This window comes from Bactrocera tryoni, chromosome 4 (genome assembly GCF_016617805.1).
Source record: "Bactrocera tryoni isolate S06 chromosome 4, CSIRO_BtryS06_freeze2, whole genome shotgun sequence".
Classification (NCBI taxonomy): domain Eukaryota; kingdom Metazoa; phylum Arthropoda; class Insecta; order Diptera; family Tephritidae; genus Bactrocera; species Bactrocera tryoni.
In genome coordinates this window covers 36,855,586-36,881,048 of record NC_052502.1, presented here as the reverse complement: position 1 = coordinate 36,881,048, position 25,463 = coordinate 36,855,586, and the positions used below count along the sequence as shown (strand labels likewise).

The 25,463-nt window shown below is 36.6% G+C and overlaps 2 protein-coding genes across 6 annotated transcripts; one reads left to right on the top strand and one right to left on the bottom strand.

Moving 5' to 3' along the window:
* Nucleotides 1-390: 390 nt before the first annotated feature.
* On the bottom strand, nucleotides 391-19,629 carry LOC120775613 (ubiquitin carboxyl-terminal hydrolase Usp2). 4 transcript variants are annotated; one of them, XM_040105856.1, is made up of 10 exons: nucleotides 19,508-19,629; nucleotides 17,743-17,927; nucleotides 17,113-17,678; nucleotides 7,034-7,196; nucleotides 5,415-5,561; nucleotides 5,140-5,353; nucleotides 4,758-5,080; nucleotides 4,545-4,694; nucleotides 2,920-2,998; nucleotides 391-2,862 (listed from the first exon to the last, which is right to left on the bottom strand). In XM_040105856.1, the coding sequence occupies exons 3-10, from the start codon at nucleotides 17,509-17,511 to the stop codon at nucleotides 2,790-2,792; spliced, it is 1,548 nt and encodes a 515-aa protein (XP_039961790.1). In that variant the 5' UTR covers nucleotides 17,512-17,678; nucleotides 17,743-17,927; nucleotides 19,508-19,629; the 3' UTR covers nucleotides 391-2,789. The 4 variants fall into 4 exon arrangements, with proteins under 4 accessions (XP_039961790.1, XP_039961791.1, XP_039961792.1 ...); XM_040105857.1 differs by lacking the exon at nucleotides 19,508-19,629 and adding an exon at nucleotides 19,343-19,429; XM_040105858.1 differs by lacking the exon at nucleotides 19,508-19,629 and adding an exon at nucleotides 18,035-18,054.
* Nucleotides 19,630-20,598: 969 nt separating this feature from the next.
* LOC120774521 (kelch-like protein 5) lies at nucleotides 20,599-25,330 on the top strand. 2 transcript variants are annotated; one of them, XM_040104216.1, is made up of 8 exons: nucleotides 20,599-21,335; nucleotides 22,747-23,110; nucleotides 23,177-23,563; nucleotides 23,625-23,926; nucleotides 23,992-24,199; nucleotides 24,255-24,377; nucleotides 24,438-24,668; nucleotides 25,115-25,330. In XM_040104216.1, exons 1-8 carry the CDS (start codon nucleotides 21,088-21,090, stop codon nucleotides 25,190-25,192), a joined length of 1,941 nt encoding a protein of 646 aa, XP_039960150.1. In that variant the 5' UTR covers nucleotides 20,599-21,087; the 3' UTR covers nucleotides 25,193-25,330. The 2 variants fall into 2 exon arrangements, with proteins under 2 accessions (XP_039960150.1, XP_039960151.1); XM_040104217.1 differs by lacking the exon at nucleotides 20,599-21,335 and adding an exon at nucleotides 21,371-22,672.
* Nucleotides 25,331-25,463: the final 133 nt, after the last annotated feature.

Genomic DNA, 25,463 nt, shown 5'->3' with positions numbered 1-25,463 from the left:
TATAACTGTATAACATATGTATGTATGTATTTAAAAGTAAATTAACAGCAGCATAAAATAAATAACAAAATTTTTGCTTGTGACACGCACTTTAATAACGATTTTAATTGTTGTTGTTTTACAAAGTTTTCTATACATTTTCGCATCTCATAAGTTACATGAATATTATAATAATAAGCAGCATTTTTATTATAAAATATTTTTTTCAATATTTCTTAAATATTTTTTTTTATTTCTTTTTATTTTTTTTTTTTATTGTTTGTGTAGTTGAAATTTACATGTATATAAGTGTTGTTTGTGATGTATGTATGTATGTATGTGTAACGCTTTTAGTTGCACGGTAAAAGCTCTTTTCGCTTTTGCTGGTCCACTAATTTTTTGTTGCTCTTGTTATTGTTGTTTTTGGTTGCATCAACTTCTTCCGCTCATTATTGCTTGACCAGCAGCTTCGCTTGTTCTTGCTAATACCGTTTTTTTTTTTGAATAATTATATTATTTTATTGTTTCTTGTTGTTGTTGTATTATTAGTTAATTACATATGCAGCTAACTGTATATGCGTGTGTTGGCTTACATACATAAGCATATAAGCGCCTAGTGTTGTTGGTTTATTATTTGTGTGTAGTATTTTTAGTGTTGTTGCTCATTCATTTAGTACAAAATCCCGTTATATCTGCTCTCTCCACTGTTACACTACACTATTCGCAGCCATGCTTGCTTTGTTTTTGTTAAATTAAATTTATTAATTTTTTGTTTTACGTTTTGTAAAACTATTTTGCTATTAGCTTCTGCACTTAACCTAAAAAATTTGTTTTTTTTTTTGTTCTTTTATATTTTGTTTATTTTTTCACTTTCGCAGCTTTGCAGCTCATCTGCGTGCCGCATATTTATTTGTTTAGCTACTCTTGTCTGCCATAATAAATTTCTTTAGCAATAATAAATAGATTTTTACATTTTTTTTTTTCATTTTTATTTACTCTAATTTTATTGTGTTGTTGTTTTAGGACTAGCTTTATCTCTTACTTTGTGTTATGCTCTTGTTTTTAACGCGTTAGCATACAATAAAAACTTATTTTTAATAGCAATATGGTTTTCACTGCACATATCCATATACATATGTATATAAAATATATGTATGTATATACATATACTTGTGTATATTATGTAATACATATGTATATGCGCGCATGTTTAGTTAGTAGTTAAGGTATGTAAGTAGTTGTTTATACATTTTAAGGTCCGCCGGTGTGCTAAGTGCTATTGCAACATTCGCATATATGTCTGTATGTATGTATGCGTTTAATAAATATTAAAATATTCGCTTGTTAGTTGCTTATTTTTTTTTTTACTTAATAGTTAGTATTTAAAACAAGCGCACTCAAGTGTTAGCAGCGTTTACTTTTTGCAATTTTTCTTTACGCAAATATTAAGCCAAACATTACATAAAATAATAAATAAAACAGCTACATACACATATATGTATGCTTCCATTTCGTATGATAAAGGAAGGAGTCGGCTTTAAAATATATATACATATATGTATATAATTCTTCTTTTAAATAGCCAATAACATAACTTAAGCGTCTCGCTCGGCTCTCGGCTCCCGACTCGCGGCTTTAACGCCCACTCACTTAACTTACACATACAAATCGTGCAAAATGATAACAAATTTATATTTATACATGTAAATATATATAGCAAAACGATTCGTTTTGGAAAAAATCGCTTATACACACTGTTATTCGATTTAATCACTTGCTTCAACATATCTTTTAAATATATACATATGTATCTTTTAAATACAACGGCATAAAATTTTTGTTGCTTTCGGCTCTTTTTACATTTATACAAGCAGTACAGTATCTATATTATGCATGTATGCAAATATATACACACATATATATACATATTGGTACATATCTTTGGACTCGGTCGAAAATTGTACATTTTTACATGTAGAGATTTACAGAATTTGGCGTGTAAAAATAATCAGCGTCACATTGTTGTTGTTGTGCGCCAATAGACTTATTGTGAATTGCATCTTTTGTTTTGTTTTGCTCACTTTCTAAACATGTTGCAAGTTGCATGCTGCACGCTGCATAATAGGAGTTGCAAGTGTGTGTAGTTGTAGTAGTAGGAGACGGCGTTAACTGTTCTTTCGATACATTTTTTTATTGTTTTTTTTTAATTTGCTATTTTAGTTGGTTTCTTGTGTTTGCTAGTAGTTAATTAGCAAGAGTTTTAGGTAGCAGCATAAATAGTTTTAGAAATTTACTATATGTATGTATGTAACTATGTGAGTTTTTGGGTTTAGTAATCATAATTTGGGTATGTATGTATGTATGCGTATATGGCCATTAGTATAAGGTAAAAAATAAGAGAGTAGTCATATTAGGGTTAAGTAGCAGTAGCGTGTGGGTAGCGTGTTGCATAAACAATGCGAATTAATGGCTGAATCACGTGTCTTGCTCAATTTGTCACACTTCACTTCAACCGAACTGGTTCGCATAATTTCGATAGAATTTCGCATTTGGTTTGCCATGGCCGTTGCCGTTGCCGGGCATGTTGGTGGTCTTATGCAGCTTTGTTGCAGTTGTCATCATAGCCAGCTCCATTTTTCTACAGGTTACAGATTTTGTTGTTAGTAGGTGTATCCTTTTTTTGTTGGTTTTTTGTTTTGATTTTTTTGTACATAAGACTTAAGTTGCAAGTTTGGCTATGAGTGTGTGTGTGTAAGCGTGTTAATGTGAGTATGTTTGCATTTAATTTCTTTACACGCGTGAGTTAGTTCTTACGCTCGCTCATAGAACAGTATATAGGCACTGGATGAAACTAGATTATTTTCGGAGAGCGTGTCGCTTACACTGTAAATAAAGGATTGATTAAAATCAAAAATTTTGAAATTTGTTGTAAATACATACACATTATCGTTGAATTCATGCCATTTTTTCGAGACCGGATGTTTACACAACGCCACATAATGACCACCAGCTGTGGAACCTGTGGGCAAGAGAGTTTTGAATTTTTATTAAACCGTTATTAATTTGTATAATAATACTATAGTAATATACATTTTCCAACATAACATAGAGTTGAAATTTATGCATAGGGAGTCAGTCACTCGAAAAACTATTAACTACAACAGGGCTTTTTCGTAGAAATTATCCCCGCAGTCACCTACTTGAAGCGGAACCGCCTCCTAGGAACATCAAGAGGTCCCTCCTCAAATATACCGACGACATAAGACACCTCTTTCCCTAAGGTCCCAGCGGGGACTTAATAACCGTTGCAACAACAACAACTCCAAAAACATAAAGTAAAGTTTTGACATTTTTTCATGTTCTAAAAATTCAGAACTAGCTTGGGATTATTTCCAGAACCGAATATTTATACCTTTGATATTTTCTTTTCATATTCTTAAATTTCGGGACCAGCTCGGGATTTTTTAGGGATTCCGAAAATTTACAAAGTTTTCGGCATTTTATTTTCATATTCTTAAATTTCGGTACCAGAACGGGATCCCGAGAACGCGATAATGAAAGAGATGCTTATTGTATGTATATACAATATACATATATTATACATGGAAATTACTTTTCAATTTACTGTATATGTGTATTATAAATCATATTAACATAAAAATCTCTCTCTCTCTCTTTTTACAACAAAGAATACTAGTTTGTTATTTAAAAATAAATAAATTTATTAATATAATCAAAAATAGATATTACTTAAATGGATACAATAAAAATATAATTTTTGATGATTCAGGAAATTTTGAAACTAATACCGAATACGAATACTAATACTAATAAATACTAATACTATAAAAAGCTCTCCCCTCTTACTCTCTTTCTCTTTGACAAAAAATATGTATGTCTAATTTATTATTCAAGAATTTAATAATATAATTCAAAATAAATTGATTTAAAAATCTCAAGTGATCCCGAAAAGTTTAAAAGATAATACCGAAATTTCGGGAGTCAATGTTTATTTTTAGAATTTAATACATTGATTAATATAATTCAAAATAAATACGCCTTGAACTGATGTAAAAAATTTCTCAAAGCAATCCCGAAAAGTTTAAAATCAATCCCGAAATTTCGGGATTCATAAAATGACTAACATTGAAATCATTGACCGATACATAAGAATGTTTTCAAATTTTATATTTTTTAGTTGCTTTTCCAACTCAAAACAGAATTGCAAAAGAGAGAGAATTTCAAAAAATGAGATTTTCCAAGGAAGAACAACACGACAGTATAAACAAAGTTATAAAATTATCTCAAATTAAATTATAACTGGCATGTTTACGAGAGAAATATGTTATAATATGCTTAATTTATTCAAATAAATTGCTCTCTTTTCCCTATCTCTCTCTCTGCCACTTTTGTCTCCTATACTGATTTAGTCCCCGTTGCAAGCTTTTGCTTAAAAAAACGAAACTAGTAACGAGCATATACATATATTTTAGTATGCAATCTGTAATACATTGCCTCACCAAAAAGTATCGTTTCGAACAAAAATATAAGTTCTCTTCACTCACCCATATGATTCGAAATCGCATACAGCGAATAATATATGCTCGTGCCAGGGTTCGAACCGTATGGACCCATATTCAATTCGCGCTCACCAGTCGGAAATTCGACAATGTTCGACAACTTGCTCCAACGAGTCTCCGAGAAACGCTTCAAATCTTTAACCAAAAATTATATAAATTATTTAAAAAAAATGATTATGCACCAACGTCAACGCTTACGTATAACCAAATATTTGGGAAATCGTTGTATAGTGAAGCTTTTCGTGCACCTTCTCCTTTGGCGACATTTCGCACAGGTCGGCATCTCATCGCCATCCAACACCTCTTCGCGTATGAATAGATCGAGGCAAGATTCTAGCTTGCAGCGCGATGACGATGGCAACGAGACGCTCAAATCCCAAAACGGATCGAATGTGACGCTCGTATTGCCACAAGTGGTACAACGTAGTGTGCTCTTCAATTGGCCGACGAAGAGATCGCGTATGAGTGAGTTCTCGTGTCGTGTGTACCATTCCCACGTTAGATCGGCTTTTTTATTGTCGCTAAACAGGCGGAAGTATATATTATTATACAGAAATCCAAAATCCCATTGCGCACTCACCTAAGGTTATCGTCGATTTTCAAGTGTTCCCCCTTCACGCCCGTATTTAGTGCACTGTGCAGCGAATCGAGGAAGAAGCGCAGAAACTCTTGTGCATCCTGTTGGTTGTAATCACTATACATGCGATGTTTGGAGGAAAAGGCGCGCTTCAGGTCCATCGGCGTGACGCTGTGTACATTGCTAGTCCACATCTCGCGTATCAACTTGGCAAACTCTGTAGCGTTAAATTAAGAACAGTTAAACTTTTATCATCTCTCTTTTTAGATTTCACTCACCTTGTAGGATTTGTTGATCCTTCGACGATGTTGAGCGTATGCCATTGTGTGTACGCAAGAATTTTGTCAATTCGCTCGTGTGACTCAGGCACTGAATGACCGAGTTCATAAAACAAGTATTTCCGATATTTCTTAGCCCACATAGACCTGTTGTGAAGACGTGCAAGAAAATTTAATTAGCTCTATGTTTTTTTGAAAAATTGTTTTCTGTTAAAAAATTATATATATTTTTTTTAAATTAATTGCAAGAAAGTTGAAATTTTAAGCAGATAGACAGCACACCAGGTTCGGCCCGAAATAACATTCAGAGGTAAACAAGAATTTGTACTAATGACGCGACAAAAGTGATATATTTTGACAAACTATCCGACAAATTTAATGACTGCCAACATTTCGGATTTTTTTAAGTGTATGACAAGCACAAAGAAAAGGAAAATACAAAATTCAAATAATTCCAATACTTTTATAGCAGGCTAGGGGTGTTCACAAAGTGATTATGGGAAAATTAAAGACCTTTAAAGCGTGTTTCAAAAGTTTATTTTTATTCTGAAATATTGTAAACACATGTAATAAAATACTTATTTGCAACAAATTCTAATTTCGGGAAAAAAAAATTGTGAGGTTAAGTTTTAAAAAATTCAAAATCGTTAATCTTTTTTATGTATATGTATGTATATATATGGAATATATTTTCCTAAGGAGTTATATGCACTTGTGAAATTCAAAAATCCGAAATTTGGAAAAAAATGTTTGAGGTTAAATTTGAAAAACTTCAAAATCATTAATTTTTTATATAAATGGAACATAATTTCCTAAGGAGTTATATGCACTTGTAAATTTCAAAAAAATCGGTTTTGAATATATGTCTATACATATTCTTCGAAATTTTGAAGTTGAACCAGCAAATAGCATAGGAGATATAAATAAGCTTATATTATTATTTTTTAACTAAATGTATTCGGTTTTCGAAACTTTAAACGCGTTTATTCGGGACGCTGTTTTCAGAGTCGATGAAGAAAATTTCTTGGAAACAGCAGGACCGATTGACTAGGAATTTTCCCACGACCTTCTTGATATATTGGTCAGGGAATAAGCGAAGGAATACGTTTTTTTTTATTTTTTAAATCATTCTGAAGAGCAAATTTTTCTCAAAAACCACTTTTTTTTTAGAAGCCGTCCAAAATGTCAAAATCATAATTTACACAAGTCCTACGATCATTACCTGTATTCATCTATTGTTACATTCATTTTTTTTTTGTTTTTGAATTCTAAGAGAATTTTAAGTAGAAAAATCTTCCTCGCCGCCAGAAACGTTTTTGGATCAGCTACGGGAACAAGGGAATATTACAGTTCTACTTCTTTTGCAAGAAGTATAATCTTTATTATATTTAAAATAGGAGATTTGTATGTAAAGCTTCGAAAGCTTTTGCAAACTTTCTATGGAAATTGTTGCATTTATGAATAATCAGATAACCGATGAATGGGTTATTTTAGGTTAGGGTTTATTCTTCATCATAAAACCGCATTCAATACCAAAACCCCATTTGACTAGCCACAATTATCTTCCTCGTTTGGCTTTCAAACTTTAGATTTTTACAATATGAAAGACACACACATACCTTCTGCGTTCTCATCCTTCGATTTGCTGGCATCGTCTATGTTATTAGACAGCGATGAGGATAGCACCGATGACGACGTTAAACGGCTATCACGATCCCGGTAACGTGATGCGGTCGGCGATGGCGGTGCTGCCGGGATACTCCGTAGTGCTGTGCTGCGGATCTGTGAGACGGCGCAGGAAGGAAAAAAAAAAACAAATAATAAATATAATTATTTTTTAAATATGTTTAAAATAAAAAGCTACACAAGAGCTGTTTTAGTAAAAGTATTGTGAAAAAAGCAAAACGCTTAGAAACAACAAAAAAAAACTGTGAGTAAAGTACAAAGATTTTTGTCGGACACAAGTGAAGGATTTATATTTTTTTATAATTTTTGGGGGTTAATAAGTGGTTAATGGTTGCTGGGAACTGCGCTTGAGCAAAAATTATTATAAAATTGAAAGAAAGTTTGCGACTTACAAAAAAGAAAAAATAAATAAATTCGTCCAAGAATTCATATATAAAATACTGTTAAAGACAATAGGATCAGAAGTTAGTTGAAAATCAAAATAAAATTAGATTAGGTTATAAAATGGCAGCGTGATTATTGCAACGTGCGTACAGTACATATATTTAAAAAATAAGGTCTTGTTATGTAATAAAAGCATTAAAACGTAAAATGTAAAACCTGTTAAATCCTTTCACTCAGCTAAACTCGAAGCTGATTGATGATGAGTGAAAACTGATATTCAAACAAAAAAAACAAACATAGAAACATAGAAACCCTTAAGATAGCTAACTGAGAGACAGATTAACTGAGAGGAACTGAAGAATTGCCAAATTGATGAGAATTCACGTCGCTTCTTGGGCGAGGCATGAGCAATTGGTGAGCTTGACGGTGCTAATTGTGTAGGTTTTGGTGTGGTGGGAGTGATTAAATGCTGGTGAACGTGTGTTTTTTTTTTTTTGGTGACTGATAAATTGTAGCATTTTGTACATTTGTTTTTCGCTATGTGTTTGGTGAGTGCAACTTACAGTTTCAACATCCGCGGCGGCGCCATCACAAACGCCGTTCGTTTCCGCGTTCGCGCATTTCTTTACATCGCCATTCGGCAATTTCATTTCGGCTTGCTTTAGCAGTGGCGATGATGAGGACGATGACGGTGTTGACGCCGCATCTTTATGCAGCAGCGCGCTGGGTGAAGCACGCTCAGTAGCACGCAAAGCTGTTGCCTCCTGATGACGATTGACGGCGGTAACGGTAGTTGTATTGGTTGTGGCAGCCAAAACGCTGCCAAGACTTTTCGTTGGCAAACTATTTGTACTGCATGCGCCGCTGCGTATGGACGACGCCGACGCACCAGTCGAACCGGTCGTCAAGGTCGGTGCATGCATTGTGGCAGTAACTTTGCAGGCGGTAGCCGGTGCGGGCGACACTGTGCGGTAGGGTGCACGCGTCAAAGAGCCGCCACCGCTTTGCGCCAGTCGCAAGAGACTACTGCTACCGGTGGCGTGATCAAATTCACTGCCACTATGACGATGATGTTGCAAATTGTTTGTACTACCGCTGCCGCCGCCGTGCGAACGTAGCGTCACCTGCGCGCCACGCTTCTGCTCGCTGAAACTATCGAACTTCTCAATGGACGCTCTTATGCTATTCGAGTCAATGCTGTGCCGCAGTTCGTTGCGACGCGCGGCCGCTGCTTCGGCGGCAAATTTAGCAGCGCTGCTACCGCCACCGGCGCTACCGTTGGCATACTTATAATTGTTGATCTTCTCGAAGACGAGATTGCTGGTGGAACAGATGATCGTCGATTTGGGACGCATGCGTGTTTTGAGCGACGCGCTGCCAACGCCAACGCCACCGCCGCCAGCAGCAGCACCTGTCAGCGTTGCCGTTGTAGACGTCGCGCAATTGGTATGCGGACAACAGAGCTGCTCACAGCGCAACTGCGTTTTCCGCTCCAACTGCGCGCCGCCACGCGACGGTGTGGTGACCGTAGTAGCGCTGGCGTGCGCCGCCGCTATCGCTGCCGTTGTCGGCGCGTCATCACTATCGATGTACTTGATATCGTCGTGATCGAGCGTATGTTGCATACCGTTCGCGCCACTGCCGCCGTTGGTGTTATTGCTCGTGATATTGTTGTTGCTATTGCTGCTATTGTTGATATTACACACAATATTCACACCGTTATTGTTAATATTATTGTTGTTATTATTGCTAAGCCGATTGCTATTGCTGCCGTAGCTGTTGAATAGTTTATTGGAGTAGGCGTTCACGTTGTCGCGCGCAGCGGCCGCATTCGCCGCCGCCACCGCAGTCGATGATATGGTGCGATGCACCAGCGGACGCACCAATTTGCTTTGACCGTTGCTCAACTTAGTCGCTGTGGCTGCCGCGTTGACACCGCCGCCAAACGTTGCAGTGCTGCTCGTTGTTGGCGCGCCCGTGGTTGTTGTGGTGCCGGTGAGCGGACGCGTCACGTTGTATGTATTATGTGGCTGTGTTGGTTTCGCACTTTTTGACGACGTCACGAAACGCCCACCACAGCTGGCTTGCGTTTGCGCGCGATTATTGAAGACAATGTCGACTTTGTGGACGGTGGTACCGGTTGTGGCGTTCTTCGCCGAGACGCTGGCGGCGTTGGCAGCGCTGCCGTTTGTACTCGTCGTCGCCACAGCTGCCGCTGTTGTACTGACGTGATGATGGTGATGATGTTGATTGATATTGACGCTGGCGTTGGCGCTACCGCCGCCGCTGCGTCGCACACCATTCGCTGTTACCGCCGCCACTGTTGCTGTTGCTGGCGCTGTTGTTGCTGTTGCTGTTGCTGTTCGCCTACTACTAATGCTCGCGTGTATGCTGTTAATGATGGCGTACGCGTTGTTGTTGGTTTTTTGGCTGTGATTGTTGCTGTTGCTGGTATTGTTATTGCTTTTGCTTGAGTCTCCGCTGTTGCGCCTGTGGTTGCCACTCGATTGTTGGTTAGTTTTTGTGTTATTGTTGTTGGTGTTGTTCGCACTATTCTTACCACCGTCACCATTGGCTGTGGCAACTTGTTGTTGTTGTTGTTGCTGTTTCGGTGCCACTTGCGCATGCGCCAATTCACATTCCTCCTTCAGAAAGTTTTGATCCTGAAATTGCGGTACGAGAAAGAATGGCTTATTGGCGGCGCGCACCGGATTCGTGTCGTCGCTGCTGTGCGCCTTACTGTTGTTGTTGTTGTTATTGTTGCTTCTGGCGTTGTCGCTGTGTTTGGTGTTGCGCGTGCTGCCCACCGATGCAGCACGCCTACCAACGCCGTTGTGCAATTTTGTTTCCGCTTTGCCGTTGACACTTAATGGATTTGTTGTTGTATGTGGCCGCGTTTTTGTTGTGGTAGTAAACACGGTTGCTGTTGTAGTTGTTGTTCTTGGCTTGTGTACGCTCGTATAGTTATTCAAGCTGGAATTGGTCGGCTGCTGTTGTTGACGCTGCGCTAATATGACGGTGTTATCACATTTTTCTTGTAATGTTGGAAATTTTTCAAAACTATTGCGGCCTTTTTTAATGTCTATCATTATACTTTACGAATATTCGGGGATTCAAATGTTTTTTCTGCGCCGTTACACTTCTTGTTTACTGTTTTTTCTGTATACTTTTTATTGACTTTCTTTCTATTTACACTTTTATCACTTTGTCGGCTTGATTTATGTATGTTTGTATGTATTTTATGCGTATATCTGCAAATATGTTTTATATTTATGTTTCCTTACGCGCTATGTATGACATACAGCCGCTGTGGAATGTGGAAGGTATTCAATTAATTATAAGCCTCGTTAATTTGCTTTGTCGTTTGTGGGTTTTTGAGTTTATTTTCTTGATTTTTTTTTTTGTTTTTGGCAAATTGCCGTATTTTGAAAGTGTTTTGTCACTTTTTGTTCCTTTTATTATTGTTAGTTTATTTATTTGTTTTTGCTCGTCAGCCTTTTGTTCAATCTATTATTTTTTCGTCGCTGTTCGCCGCGTTTTTGCGCACACTACTAATTATTTCGAAATATCATAAATTCTTTTGCTTTCACTGTGAATTTTTGCCGAAATTTTCGCGTTAAACTTGTTGTTGCACACATCTTGTTTTTGTATATTTTTCTATACTTTTCCTGCTGCTTTCTTTTAGTTTTTATTTTTTATTCTATATATTTTTTTTGTTGCTGCTCTTGATTATTGGTTAGTAATTATTTTTGGTTTTGTTTTTGTTTCGCTTTTTCTTTTGTTTGTTTGTTTTTTTTTGTGGGGGGTGAGGAGAGGAGTTCAAAAATACATAGGCGTTCTATTCAGTGACAGCAACAAGGCCTGCGAATATTCATCTAGAAAATACACAGAAGAGGAAACACAAACAAGTTACATGACGATGCTTTTGGTTAGTAATGCGTATGTATGTATATGAATATGACTATGTATGTATGCATTAGTATTGTATTTAGTTTGTTCGAAGGTGGGTAAAGGTTGATCATAATACTGAGAATGGCATGATGACGCTGTCGATGATGCTACCGTTCATTGCTTGTGGCGCGTTGCCTTTACCGAACATTCAACTTTATTTATACACTTATTTACACATGTATAGGTACATCCATACATGCCTATCTATGTACTTCGACATAATGTGGGCGTCGCAGTGTCGGCTAATTTGTTTAGAGATTTGGTTACATTCAGATAAACTATACTATATACATGTATGTATATGTATCTATCTATATTTATGAGTAGGTATGTATGTATGTACATTCCGCACTAAGACCTATTTAAGATTAACTACATGCATACATATGTACATATGTATGTCTGTGTGGAGGCGAGGCTATAAATTTGAATTAAAATTGTTGTCTATAATGTTAAGTTGTTGTTTTTTGTTGTACAGTAGACAAAGTAACAAATTTTGAATTAAAGCTTTTTCTTCAAACCGCCACTTGGGATTCTATTATTTAAACCTGGTATTTAGAATTATTTTTTATTTTCTAATTTTTTAATCCGGTTACCCCAAAAACACTTTTTTAGTTTTCCATTTGGTGTTTGGGATTAATTTGATTTCAATCAGGTAATTGGAAACATTTTTATTTATTTTTTATTTAATTTTATATTTTATTTTTTAATTTTTTCTTTATTTTTTTTTTCTTTTTTTAATTTTATTTTTTACTTTATTTTTTTTTTTATTGTTTTACTTTATTTTTAATTATTATTATTTTAATCGATTTATTTTATTTTTTTTAAATTTACTTTTATTTTATTTCTTTATTTTTTTTTTTTTTATTTTTTTTTAATTTTTTTTATTTTATTTTTTATTAATTTTTTTATTTTATTTTTAATATTAGCCCCAAATATATTTTTTCAACCAGGTATTTGAGATTGAGTTTTTTTAATTTTCAATTTGGTATTTGGGATTAAATTTTTATTTTCAAACCTCAAATAATATTATTATTTTTTTAATCAAACATTTGGGATAGAAACATTTTTCAAATCGGTATTTGGGATAAAAAATTGAAAATTTTCTATTTAACGATTTTCGGGATTACAAAATATAAAAATTCAAATATTGATTCAATTATTTTTAATGCATTATTTGCAACCCTGTATGCTCATATGTTTATTTTCCAATCAATCATATGTTTTATTAAAGAATAAACAGAGCTACTCAACCAAAAAATAAGTTTTAGGCTAAAAAACTGAGTTAATTATGATAAAGAATTTCTTTTCTCGAAGAATATTGAATTTTAAAAAATAATTAAAAAAAAAATTATTGATAAAAATAAAAAAAAAATATTTTTGGAAAATTCGTACAAACACCCTCAACTCAAGTTTTTTTCGGTAATAAAATTCTTAAGAATTTATGGCCTATTTTTATTATGTGTTTTTAAAACCATTTTTTAAACGAGAAAATATGTATGTATTTGAAGTTCGCAACAAGTATTTCATAATGCTTTGTTGTTATTGTATATAATAAAATGTGCTACATACATACATATTTTAAACAGCACGGAACAAATATTACAATATTACAACCATTTTTGGTCGACACGATAGTCCTCCTGACAATTCTATGACAGAGTAAAACCTACGTTTGAAGGTCTCCTAACTAGTTGTTTTAACTACAAAAGTTCTATGTGAAATGTGATTCCAAATTTAATAACACAAATTAATTTTAAAAAAATTTGAGTACCAAATTTTATTTGTTTATATTGAAAATATGACAATTTTATGACATCATGAATGTTAAATGATGTTTATGATTTTTTAATGAAAGTATATGATATGTAAGTCCACTTTGATTGAAACAAAAGCAATGCTTAAAATTCCAACGCAATCTTTGATAAAAAAAAAAAATTATTTCAATGAATTTTAAAATATTTTTTAAGGAGTAAAAATTTCTTATATTCAAAATAACTCATATTTTTTATCAATCTCCCGGAAATTCCAATTTTGCAGTTCAATATTAAACTTGATACTGCATCTTCCTAAAAAATAGTATCGACCTCACCGATAAAACTTTTTTTCAATTCCTCGAAACACACTGCAGCAAATAGCGAGCCATTGACTAGCGTCAATGTCCGATGAACTGATTGTGCGTGGATGTCACGTGGTGGTGGAGTGCATGCATTTCCTAACGGGATAATGTGTACTATAAGCGCGGTGCTTGCTATTCGAAAAACAAACCTTAAATACCTTAAACTAGAAGCAAAAATATCAAGTGGACTGCAGTTCTTCCCGCCAATCGGAAACAGTTAAATATAACCGATTAAACAAGTATTCAGTTTAGCCAAACATTGTGGTTAGTATTAGACACATGCATTAGCAAAGTGCGCGCTGCCCTTAGCAGGAGCAGCACAAGCTGAACAAGGCAAAGTTAGTGTGCAACGCAGCGGATAATGTGAGGAATAAACGCGTTCAACACAAAAGCACAGACATCTTAGAAGCGACCGCGCACAATACGGCGCGTGGCGTTTGTCGCCTGCGATTTACCTTCTTCGCCGTGATCGGTGTGTCCACCATTTGGAGCGTTGCACTGGAGCACACCTCAGCGCCGCCAGCTGCCGCACTGTTCGATTTAAGTTCGTATGTTGGGGCGCTATGATCGACCACATCCAAATTGTTGGCGCTGTGATTGCGCTTCAGTTCGCTATCGTTGTCGTTGTTTGAGGTAGTCAAAGCGCTGAGATGACCGCTGCTATTGCTGGTGCTGAGCGATTTCTTCGCCTGCAGCGGCATCGTGAAAGTGGTTATGCTGCCGCTACTGCTATCCTTATATAGGCCGCTGCCGCTGCCGGAGTTGGACAACTTTAGCTCCCTCAAGTTGTTTTCAAGGTCATTGGTGTAACTGTTGTTGTTGCTGCTGTTTAGGTTCGTTTTGCTGCCTTGTCGGCTGATGCTGTCACCCTTGCTGCTGCTGCTGCTGGCCTTGTCGCCATTGTTGAGTGTTACGCCTTCCTCTGCCTTTGTCACTGTGGTTCTGGGTGTGCGATTACTGCGCAAAGTAAATGTTGCGGTCGGCACATCGCCGCTGCTACTGCTATGACTCAGCACAGATGAGGCCGATGTGGAGGGCGCGAGGACGTTGGCCTGTTGTTTTGCTGACGCTGCGGCGGCGGCTGCCGCACGTTCGCGGTAACTGGAACGGTGCGGCTTGGTTGCTGTAGTGCTGGTTAAGTCGTTATCATTTTTATTGCTGCTGCTGCTGTCACTATATTTGCTGTTGCTATAGCTGGAAGACTCATCACCGGCGCTATACAAGCGACTATAGCGACTGCGTGGTCGGTCCAACGTTATGTTTGTCGTAGTCTCGTTGCGTAAATCGTCATTGTTCGTTGTCGTCGTTGTTGTGCCGCCGATGGTGGATGAAACTGCGTCTACCTCAGCCTCAGTAAGCGCTGAGCTGGAACGTGGAAGTTCACAATTGGGTTTATAATTAGCGGGACTGTATTTTTCATAGATTTCCAGACCAGATGTCGCTACTAAACGTGCTAGGGATGAGGATGAATATGAGCCTGACAAGCGCTTGTTGCCCCCATCCGAACCCGAGGGCGGCTTCTTAGCGCCACCACCGTTCACATCGCTGCTATCATTGCTGTTGTTCGTATCTCTGTCCTTACGCTTGCGCAATGTATCGGATGATGTCTTGGGTGATTTAGGTAACTGAGGCGCGTATGTTTTTTACACGAATTTTCGTTTTATATTTTTTAAATTTTTGTGGAGATTTTACCAATTTTGTTTATGTTCAACATTTACAGATGCATTGAATTTGTAACGGTTTGCCCCATTAGATAAGTGATTTATGATGCAAATAGAAATATGAGTATGACAATGACCATGGCAATTGGACAGATATTGTTGTTGATTGTTGTTGTGATGGTTGATTTGATAGCGGTGTTGTTGTTGTTGTCGTTATAATTTTGTTTTTACACGTTCACATGTGCATTGGTTGTTGTGACAAAAACAAACGAATAAATATAACATAAATACAGAAAAGAAAAATATGAGTCACGTATGTACAAACAGACGTACATATGTATGTGTGTACAGGTGTTGTTTTTGCAGCCAGTGTACATAGTTAAAGCAAAAGCTAAGGTGTGATTACTTATATATTATATCTACATGTAAATATGTATGTGTGTATCTTTGCAGGTAATTTGTAGCCACATAAGCATATGGGCGCCAAATTAATGAAATATTTGCCTTTTTGGCATGGAACATATGTTTGCATCTATGTACATATGCATGATTTGGTTTATTTAACGAAAGGTTAGAACGAGCGTAACAATTATCACCATATGAGCGTTAATAGCTAGTGGAGTGTATAATTGATTAACCTTATGTAGTATTAAATTTTAGCTTTATAAGCCTCATATACATATGTACAAAGTGAAATAGTGCATTAAACTTTTTCAGACCTTTGGTAATCAGTAGTTTATAAATCACAATAATTTATTTTTTCGTTTTATTATCAACCATATTTACTAGTATTGCCCATAAGGAAGTGTGTGCGAGCTCATTTGAGGTTTTTGAGGTGTTAGAACTACAGATAATGTTCTTTATGTAATCATTTGAACTTTAAGCAACATTCCCCACCTACACATACCGATGATGGTTCACTTAGTTTTTATCATTTAAGGACACGTAAAGTTTATTGGAATTAAGGTATAACACAATTCCACTATTAATTAACACTGGCAAAATTAAATCACAATTAAATATTTTCGCAATAATAATAATACACAATTAACTTTATTATATTATTTAATTTCACAGTACTCTTTGTCGTTTTGTTTCGAAAATAAAAGTATACGCTTTTACACTACCTAACCTAAACGTTCCGCTTAAGCGTTCAAATAAAAACGTGTGACTTGGAATGTGAACGATTATGAATTTAACAACCAAACTGTATGAGTGACCATAGTATTAAGCACTTAAAGCGCTCGGCAAACTAATAGAAATTTTACAATTGAAATCTAACATAGATAAGATGTGATTATGATTGTCACACACGTACACAGTTAACACCAAACTTTTATGTGTGCTAAACATATTTTATAAAATATATACTGTATACTTTGGATAGCAGCAGTATGGTATAAAAATTTACATTGCAATTTAAAGTCACAACTTGACTTGTTAACCAACTACTCTAAAAACACAAAACAAGAATCCCGCCTAAAGGTGTAAGTAGAGCAGTGGGGTTATTAAGCAAACGCATAACCCAATGTAAATACCACACGACAGTCCCAAGGGTTTGTGCGCTTGTACAGATGTGTGTGTGTGCACGAGTGGGTGTGCTGCAAATGAGTAATTGGTAAAAGGTTCACGCAATGTTTACATATAGATATATGTACATGTATGCATATGTTACATGCGTATAATGCAATTCAGCAGATAACACTCACAGCTACACTATTGTTTTTGTTTGCTAATAACACTACTAAATTAGACATTACACAAATGTCCAAAAATGCCCTAGACACTATATACATACTCAATGCATGTATTTATATGGTTTAGCAAAAGCATTTGAATAACACACATGTTGTGTGCTTTTATGTAGTAGTGGTTGTTTGTTTGTTTATCTACTCACTCCATATCTACTGGATGTAATTGGATCATTGCTGCCGGCTGACAAATAAGATGAACTACTGCGATAGGTTCCTAATCCAGAGGAGCCGCCGCTCAGGTACAAAGACGACAAAGAGTTACGTTGCGATGCTGTACGTGGCGAATACGATGACGAATTCGAACCCAAATAAGAGCTATAATAGTTGGGTGTATATTTCGATGCTCCTGACGACGATGACGACCACAATGAACTGCTTGGCGTTGTGGGTTTCGACAAGCTATTCGCACGGTTCAAATACGACGATGCACTACTATATGCACTGGCGGTACTAGTGCCTGTACTGCCAGTTCCGGACGACGAGGTGCCGTATAGACTGCCACTGTTCGATGTCGATGATCTGCGTGGCGAAATCACAGGCATATTAGTAGATGTATAAAGAAGGCTCCGACCGTGCACACACTGTGTTGCTCGTTTTTATTGCTACGCTGTTCTTAGCTTTTGTTCTATTATTGTAAAACTATTTGCGGTTTTGTGATTATTTACGTTAATTTGGTTGTGGAAAATATTGAATCATTAATGCTGATCGACTGTAAAATATACAAAAAAATACAATAAGTTAATTTTTTAATTAGATAATCCGAAGACACTTACCTAAGTGGTTGGTACACTTGTTGTCCAGATTATTGCCATCAGTTCTATGCGCGCATCCATTACCTTACATAATTGGTACTAGCTAAACAAAAGCTATCTCAACTGCAATGTCACAGATAAGTTAAAAAGTTAGCAGCTGCCGTATAATTTTTTGTATTTTTCTCTTTCGCTTTACCAACGTTCAACTATTCGAAAAGAAATAAAAAGTAAGTAATTAATGGATCATCTTTTTTTCATAGATACGCGGAAATTTAAGAGAGCAAGTAGTTGATTGACTTAGTGCCATCCTAACCCCATTGTCTAATTTCATGTTTTTGATCTCAGCAATTTGGCTTAGGGACGAGTGCCAAGTAGTAATCGATAAGTGGTAGAAATCAGGGTTGCTCTCGTATTATAGTAATTGTGAAAAAAAAAACAAAAGCATAATGTGACTGATACTGCCACCGTTGCTGCGGTAATTGGCGCTAACTACATATTTAAAAGATACTACGATTTTCACGTGCACAAACGCTTTTCATAGTCAGTTATATCAGTTCATATCATAAAACACTTTGTTAATTTTAGTTTCTTTTTAGTTTACACCATTTATTTTCACTCAACAACAAAGTCATGGTCGGCATGTTCGCATACCCCAAGCCCGCAGAATAAGAATATGTAAAACTATAAGCAGAGTAAACGTCAATGACAACCGCAACGATAGCAGCGCAGTAGGGAGCAATGAAAATATCAACGACGACGTTGACGCATACGACAACAACATTTGCAGCATTTCGCCAATCGTCGTCAACAACAGCGATTACTCCGTTGACCTCGTCGTCGCCTCCTTATCGTAAAAGTGCTTCGGGGCCAGCACCACCCACATTTTACGAAACTCGCCTCACACCTCCACCTTTCTTCCACGAACGGATAGCCAGCTGATCACAATTGAGACTTGTATACGCACATATGTACATACGAACACAATGATACGAGTTGAACGTTAACTCTTATTCATTTTCTATGCTCCAGCCCAACAATTTTACACTTGTCCGTGTACAACACCACTTCGTCCCACTACCACTATTATCACGTTACAACTCCCAACTATCCCAGCCGCCTTGGCGTCGACACACTTTTTTATTCCTTGAATATATATTATTTCGTCGTGTATTGCCGTGAAAATGCGCCTCTATTTAAGATATAAATGCACAAAACGCGCACGAGAAAAAATGTCTCGAAAAACACAAACACAACAGCGTCGAAAGTCAAATCATCATTAAAAAATTCTATTTTTAAAAGCGCTGAATACACCAACCAACAAATCGACCAGTCAGCCAACAGCAATGCGACTCATACATAAAATAAACTACATAAATATTACGCAAAGTAAAATATTTTCCTCAAAATGGAAAGTGGAAATGTGGCGACAACGACGACGACAATGCCTGTGACAGTGGTTGTGTTAACGAGATTTTGTTAGCGTCAATAAGATTGGCTGCTATGGTATCAATAGTTGGCTACATCCAGCTAACCAAAAAAAAATTATTTACTTGGTTTGATTGGTTATGTGTGCTCTTGGAAATACGACATTTAAGGTGGAGGTAATGGGATTTGGGCTCACGTTAGGAAACGAGGTCGCAACGCCTCCTACTAGCATTTTTGACTTTGACTTTTTTCTACCGACGACAATTGACGGCGTTGCATCGATCGATTACTCCAGTAGTAATAGTTATTAAAATACACTTCAATGTTAATATTTCAACACTTTAAACTTGATTTCACTCACTTGTCTAATTGCACTAACTCTGGGAAGGAATATTCGAATTTCTATTTATTTTTAGCTGCGAAAAAATTTTATAAGCACAGTGCGCTTCTGGCCAGCCTCGTCCGTTCGTCGTATTCGTTTGTAGTACTGCCAGATGAAGTTATTTCAGAAATATAACACAGCTTATTAAATCCACATATTAAATTCTGAAACAGAGCATATGCTCAGCTAAAATTAATCTTTATAAATATGTGTTTATGCGTTTTGAATAAGTTTCGTATGGCGTTTGTTGTATATAGAACAATCTATGCTTAAATAATTTATATAAAAACTAGTTATATTGTAAGAGTTAGTGAAGTTATTCAAGCCGGTAACACTCCGATTGGGAAATTGTCAGCCACTGAACTTTATTGCTGGATTATGTTACGTTAATCAAGATGCCATAGTGTTATGGATTAACGTTACTTAATTCATTTTGCTATAGACAGAAATGAAGATGAATTATTTGAATTCTAGCAAAATCATCCATTTAGAAGAAATACCAATCCATTACAAACGTAATAATTATTTATTTTTTAAAAACCGTGATTTTTTTTTATTAAATATGTTAACAACAATTGAATTACTTAGTGAATTATATGGTTCGGCAACGGTATTTATTTTGTATTTTTTTTTTTTTTTGTTTTGAAAATTAGTTTTACAATTTTGTAGTTTTAACTTTTCAGAAATATTTTGTAAGACTAGCTGCGCCGGATATGTATTTTTCTCGGAAGTACATGTGTTGCCAAAGTGCTTCGTTTTTCCGCAATGGTGGCACCACCCTTTGAGAACTTTTATTTTCGTCGGGTGCAAGTATTCTATCATTCTTGGTCGGGTGTTTACTAGAAGAGTAGTTGCCCAATCTTTGCAATAAAATAGTTTTGATTTTAATCAACGCTATTCTAAGAAAATTTTTTTTATTTTACGTTAATTTCAGCATATTAAAATTCAGAAAACAATCTAAAAATGTTCACTTCATTTTAAGCTTTTTTAATGATTCTGTATTTATAAAAACATTTCTTATTTATACGCTTGTAATGGTTTGGCAACGTCGAATTCATTATTTTTGCACCTGATCGTATTTTGTGCTGGTTTTCGTACGCCATTTTTATCTTCTTACATTCTTCCTGCAACAAATGCAATTAAAAGATTTTAGTCCATATTTATGGAAGCAGGAGTAGCAGTTTCAATAGGTTTAGTTGCCTCAAAAGCAACGTACGTCCAAAATAAATACGCGCAACAAAGAGGTGGACCGTTTATTTGATTAACTCCAACGCTTTGTTAAGTGCATTTAATTGGCAATAAACGATTCGTTGCCATTCCGCTGCTGCAGTTTCAAAGTGTTGGTGCTCTTTTTGTTTACCCTACTGGAGTGCAATCCGGAATAAAGTACATAATAAAATTAAAAACGCAAAATACCATAACCCGTAAAGCAACTATTAAATCGAGAAACGCAAAACTTCTTAAGCACAATTTTTGCATTTAATTTAATTGAGAAACTGCGATTTTACTACAATTAAACATACGGATATACAATTGTTTTGCTCTACAGCGTCGTGAATATGTCTACTAATAAAGATAGCCCTAGTCGTGATTCCATGACATCCTCATCTGCGCCCATATCTCTACTGGCTGATGGTGATTCCCTAACCCGAGACTATAGTTTAGGCAGCCTTACGTCTGCCGTAAGTCAAGATGAATATTTCCGCTGTCGTGACCATGCGGAAAGTGTATTAAAGCGCTTGCAGTTATACTTGGACAGTCATCAGCTCTGCGATGTAGTATTAATTGCTGGAATCGACGGCAAGCGGTAAGTGTGTACTTACATACATATTTACTTATGTATCTCTAAAATAAAACTACAGATCATTGTCAATGAAGTGCATTTCCGGCGCCAGAAACAAAGACATTTCAATTATAAGAGTCTGTATATTATAAAAAGTGCCACGCGAAATAGACAGCTAAGGTCAGGTCGCATTTTGCATGCAGCAAACAAAAGCAACAGTCGAGGGGGAATGTTTATGTGCATAAAGAGTTGAGTACTGAATACTGCGTCACAAACAAATTGCCAGTAAACCGTATACATTCACTTTGCGCCGAATGCTGTTTGTCTATCATCTTCCCGTTTAAATATATACATATAAATATGCGAGTATGTGCAGTTTTTTTTACACTAATCGTAGTGCGCCTCGTTCTTTGTCTGCAAACTGCTGTGCTGTAGGAAAAGCCGCACCAAACAAAGAAGTGCTAGCTAGTACGACAATTGCATAGCCGCATTGCTATACACTTGTCTCCCCTTTTGCACATTTTACTACCCGTTCCATGTGAAATGACAGCGAGCTGCTACTCTATGTGATATATAGATGCCGACTCTTGTAAATTATAAATATGTATGTTATAAATATATGTGTGTGTAATGTCGCTACAGCTGTGCGTTGGTTGGATGAAGGTGAAGGAGTCGTACGGAAACGGACAAGCGTTTGGTTTCTGTTTTGTTTTGAATTAACTGTTGCTATTACCCGATAACTTGTGTAAATACAAAGGCATAAGTATACATATATTATATGTATATATACCATATGGTATGAACACATATGATACCAACCAATATGTACACATCGTAATGCTTAAACTCGTCAAAAAATTAATAGCACTATGACTAAACTAAAGTTTCTCCCCCACATTGATAAAATAATGGTGCGATAACGTAAAAAGTACTGTGATAATAAAATAAATAAACAAAATTTAAACTAATACGAAGATATGAATATCAAGTAAAGTCGAAAAATTGCTGACGTTTAGCAATTTCCCTGTAATCAACTTCTTCAATTCAAAATTGCATACACCTGGAAAGTTATGCCTGGTTGACTTTGTTTATATGAATCATTAATTAGTGCATGGGGACTCAAAAGTTCATAGGAATATATACTAGGGCTAATATGTTTATATAATTATATATAAATTAGGTTGTTGACGTGTTGCCGATATGTTTATAGCGCGAAGAATTTCGTCAGGTGCTATGAATATAGAAATATTTCTAAAACAAGCAAATACTTTAACTTCGATTGCACCGAAGCTAAAATTCCCTAATAAAATTTTTTTCTTGCAATAACTTTGTTTTGATCGTTCTGCTTTTATAGCTGCCATGTAAGGATAAGATCTAAACACCAACTGTGTATATATTAAAATAAAACCTTCTTTATTTCCCTAAATTGGCATAGAGTGCCAGCCCATCGTGTAGTATTGTCAGCATCGAGCGCCTACTTTGCCGCCATGTTCACCGGTTCATTGCGTGAGACCAAAGAGCAGGAAGTCACCCTCGGCGAGGTGCATGGCGATGCATTACAAATACTAATACAATACTGTTATACGGGTTATATTGAGCTGCGCGAAGATACTGTAGAAACGCTCCTAGCCACTGCCTGTCTGCTACAGTTGAACTCTGTAGTCACTGCCTGTTGCAACTTCCTTGCGCGCCAGTTACACCCATCAAACTGCCTGGGCTTTGCCTTCTTTGCGGAACGACAAAGCTGCACAACGCTACTACGTCTGGCCAAATCCTACACATGCCAGCATTTCATGCAGGTAAAATGCGCCGATTTTCTTATCCATTTTACCTTCAATAAAAATTTTGTTTTTATTTTTATACAGGTTTGCAAAAATCAAGAATTCCTGCAACTCGACTCCGAGCAGCTGGGTAAGCTAATTTCTAGTGATGATCTCAATGTGCCCACCGAGGAGGACGTAGTGCACAGTCTCAAGATGTGGGTGCAACACGATCCCGCCAGCCGTGAAAAGCACATTCCTGAATTGTTGGCGTTAGTACGCTTGCCGCTGCTGAAACCCTCATTTATTATGGATCATGTGGAAACGCTGTGCAGTTCCAATGAATGTCAACAGCTTGTGATGGAAGCGCTTAAGTGGCATTTATTGCCCGAACGACGCAATTTGTTAGCTTTAATAGCTTCAGAGCGCACAAAGCCGCGTAAATCGACGGTAGGTCGTTTGTTGGCGGTGGGCGGCATGGATGCGCACAAGGTACCCGTAAAATATATGCAAGCACAAAATAATATTTAAAAATAAAATAATAATTTTACAGGGCGCTATAAGTATTGAAAGCTACTGTCCGTATGCGGACAAGTGGTCGGTGTGGAAGAATATGTCCGCACGTCGTTTACAATTCGGTGTTGCTGTGATGGATGATAAGTTAGTTATAGTGGGCGGTCGCGATGGCTTAAAAACGCTCAATACAGTAGAGAGTTTAGACTTGAATACGATGGTGTGGACAGCGCTGAATCCGATGGGCACGCACCGCCATGGCTTGGGCGTGGCGGTATTGGAAGGTCCACTCTATGCGGTCGGTGGTCATGATGGCTGGAGCTATTTGTCCACTGTTGAACGGTAGGTGCTGCAAAAATTAGCAAACAATTTTTTTTATTATATAAATCTTATAATTTTGTCCACAGTTGGGACCCAAGCACACGTACATGGAGTTACGTGGCTTCGATGTCCTCGATGCGTTCGACCGCTGGCGTGGCAGTGCTTGGTGGTCGCTTGTTTGTGGTAGGCGGTCGAGATGGTTCGGTGTGTCATCGTTCGATCGAATGTTACGATCCACACACCAATAAATGGACCATGCGCGCGCCAATGAATAAACGACGCGGTGGCGTAGGCGTAAGTGCAAACACTTGAATGTATGTTAAGACAAAGTTTACAAGTTTTCTCGCAGGTTGCTGTGGCAAATGGATTCCTATACGCGCTGGGTGGCCACGATTGTCCGGCCAGCAATCCCTCTGTTTGCCGCACCGATACAGTGGAGCGCTACGACCCCGCAACAGATTCTTGGACTTTGGTAAGCGTTGAAGTATTTTTTTTTTGCGAAGTAAAGATTGTCACTGTATTATACTTGCAGATCTGTTCGCTTAACGTCGGACGCGATGCTATCGGCTGCGCTTTGCTAGGCGATCGCCTTATGGCAATTGGCGGTTATGATGGCAATCATTATTTAAAAACCGTTGAAGTATACAATGCAGAGACAAACGAGTGGACTCAAGCTGCACCGCTGACATACAGTCGCGCTGGCGCAAGCGTTGTGGCAATACCGAATATCATACCACCAACACCACCATTACCCAGCGCAACAGTTTAGTTTTATATTACATTTTTTTTTTTTTTGCTCATCCTTCATCTATCTATCTTTTGTTGTTGCGTTATTATGTGAAGTGGCTTATATACATATAGTATTTTAGCTTTGGAAAGTTGGCAAATAACTTTGTTTTGAAAAGAAGCATGTTAAGTTAATGAAAAAGTTTTTGGTTAATGTGAATACGAAAGAAGTGCGCTAACTGCATCCCTTCTAGCTTGCATATTTCGTTACTGCTGTTGCGCTCAAAACATTCCGTACGCATTTATGCATTCCACATATATATACATATATATTATATATACAATTTATATATAATACTTGAGTTAAGTTCGTTGTTTTCTTTAACTAAAAACACTGATCGTTTTTTCTTTCTTTATCTTTTCTTTATGTTTTCTCACATTGTTACGTTTTCTGATACCTTTTTTGGTCTTTGGAATTTGTAGAAGAAATGGAAACCGGTCAGATTGAATCCGATGTGTTACAGACGCACCGTTGAATTTGTCGATTATTACAACCTTTAAGCAACTACATACATACATTAATACAACAATACATTTTTTATCATATTTTTTTACCAAACGAGTATTTAGATTTAAGAAGCAAAAAATCAAATTTTACTATTGTAATGGATTCTTACTTTACATACGCATATACATACATACATACATTATATATAAATAGGAATTATGTGTGCTCGAAACTATTTTTTTGAATTTACGAATATGAGTATTTATTTCTTTAATAAAATATACATATTTTGCATGTATAAAACAACAATGCGTTGTATTTCCG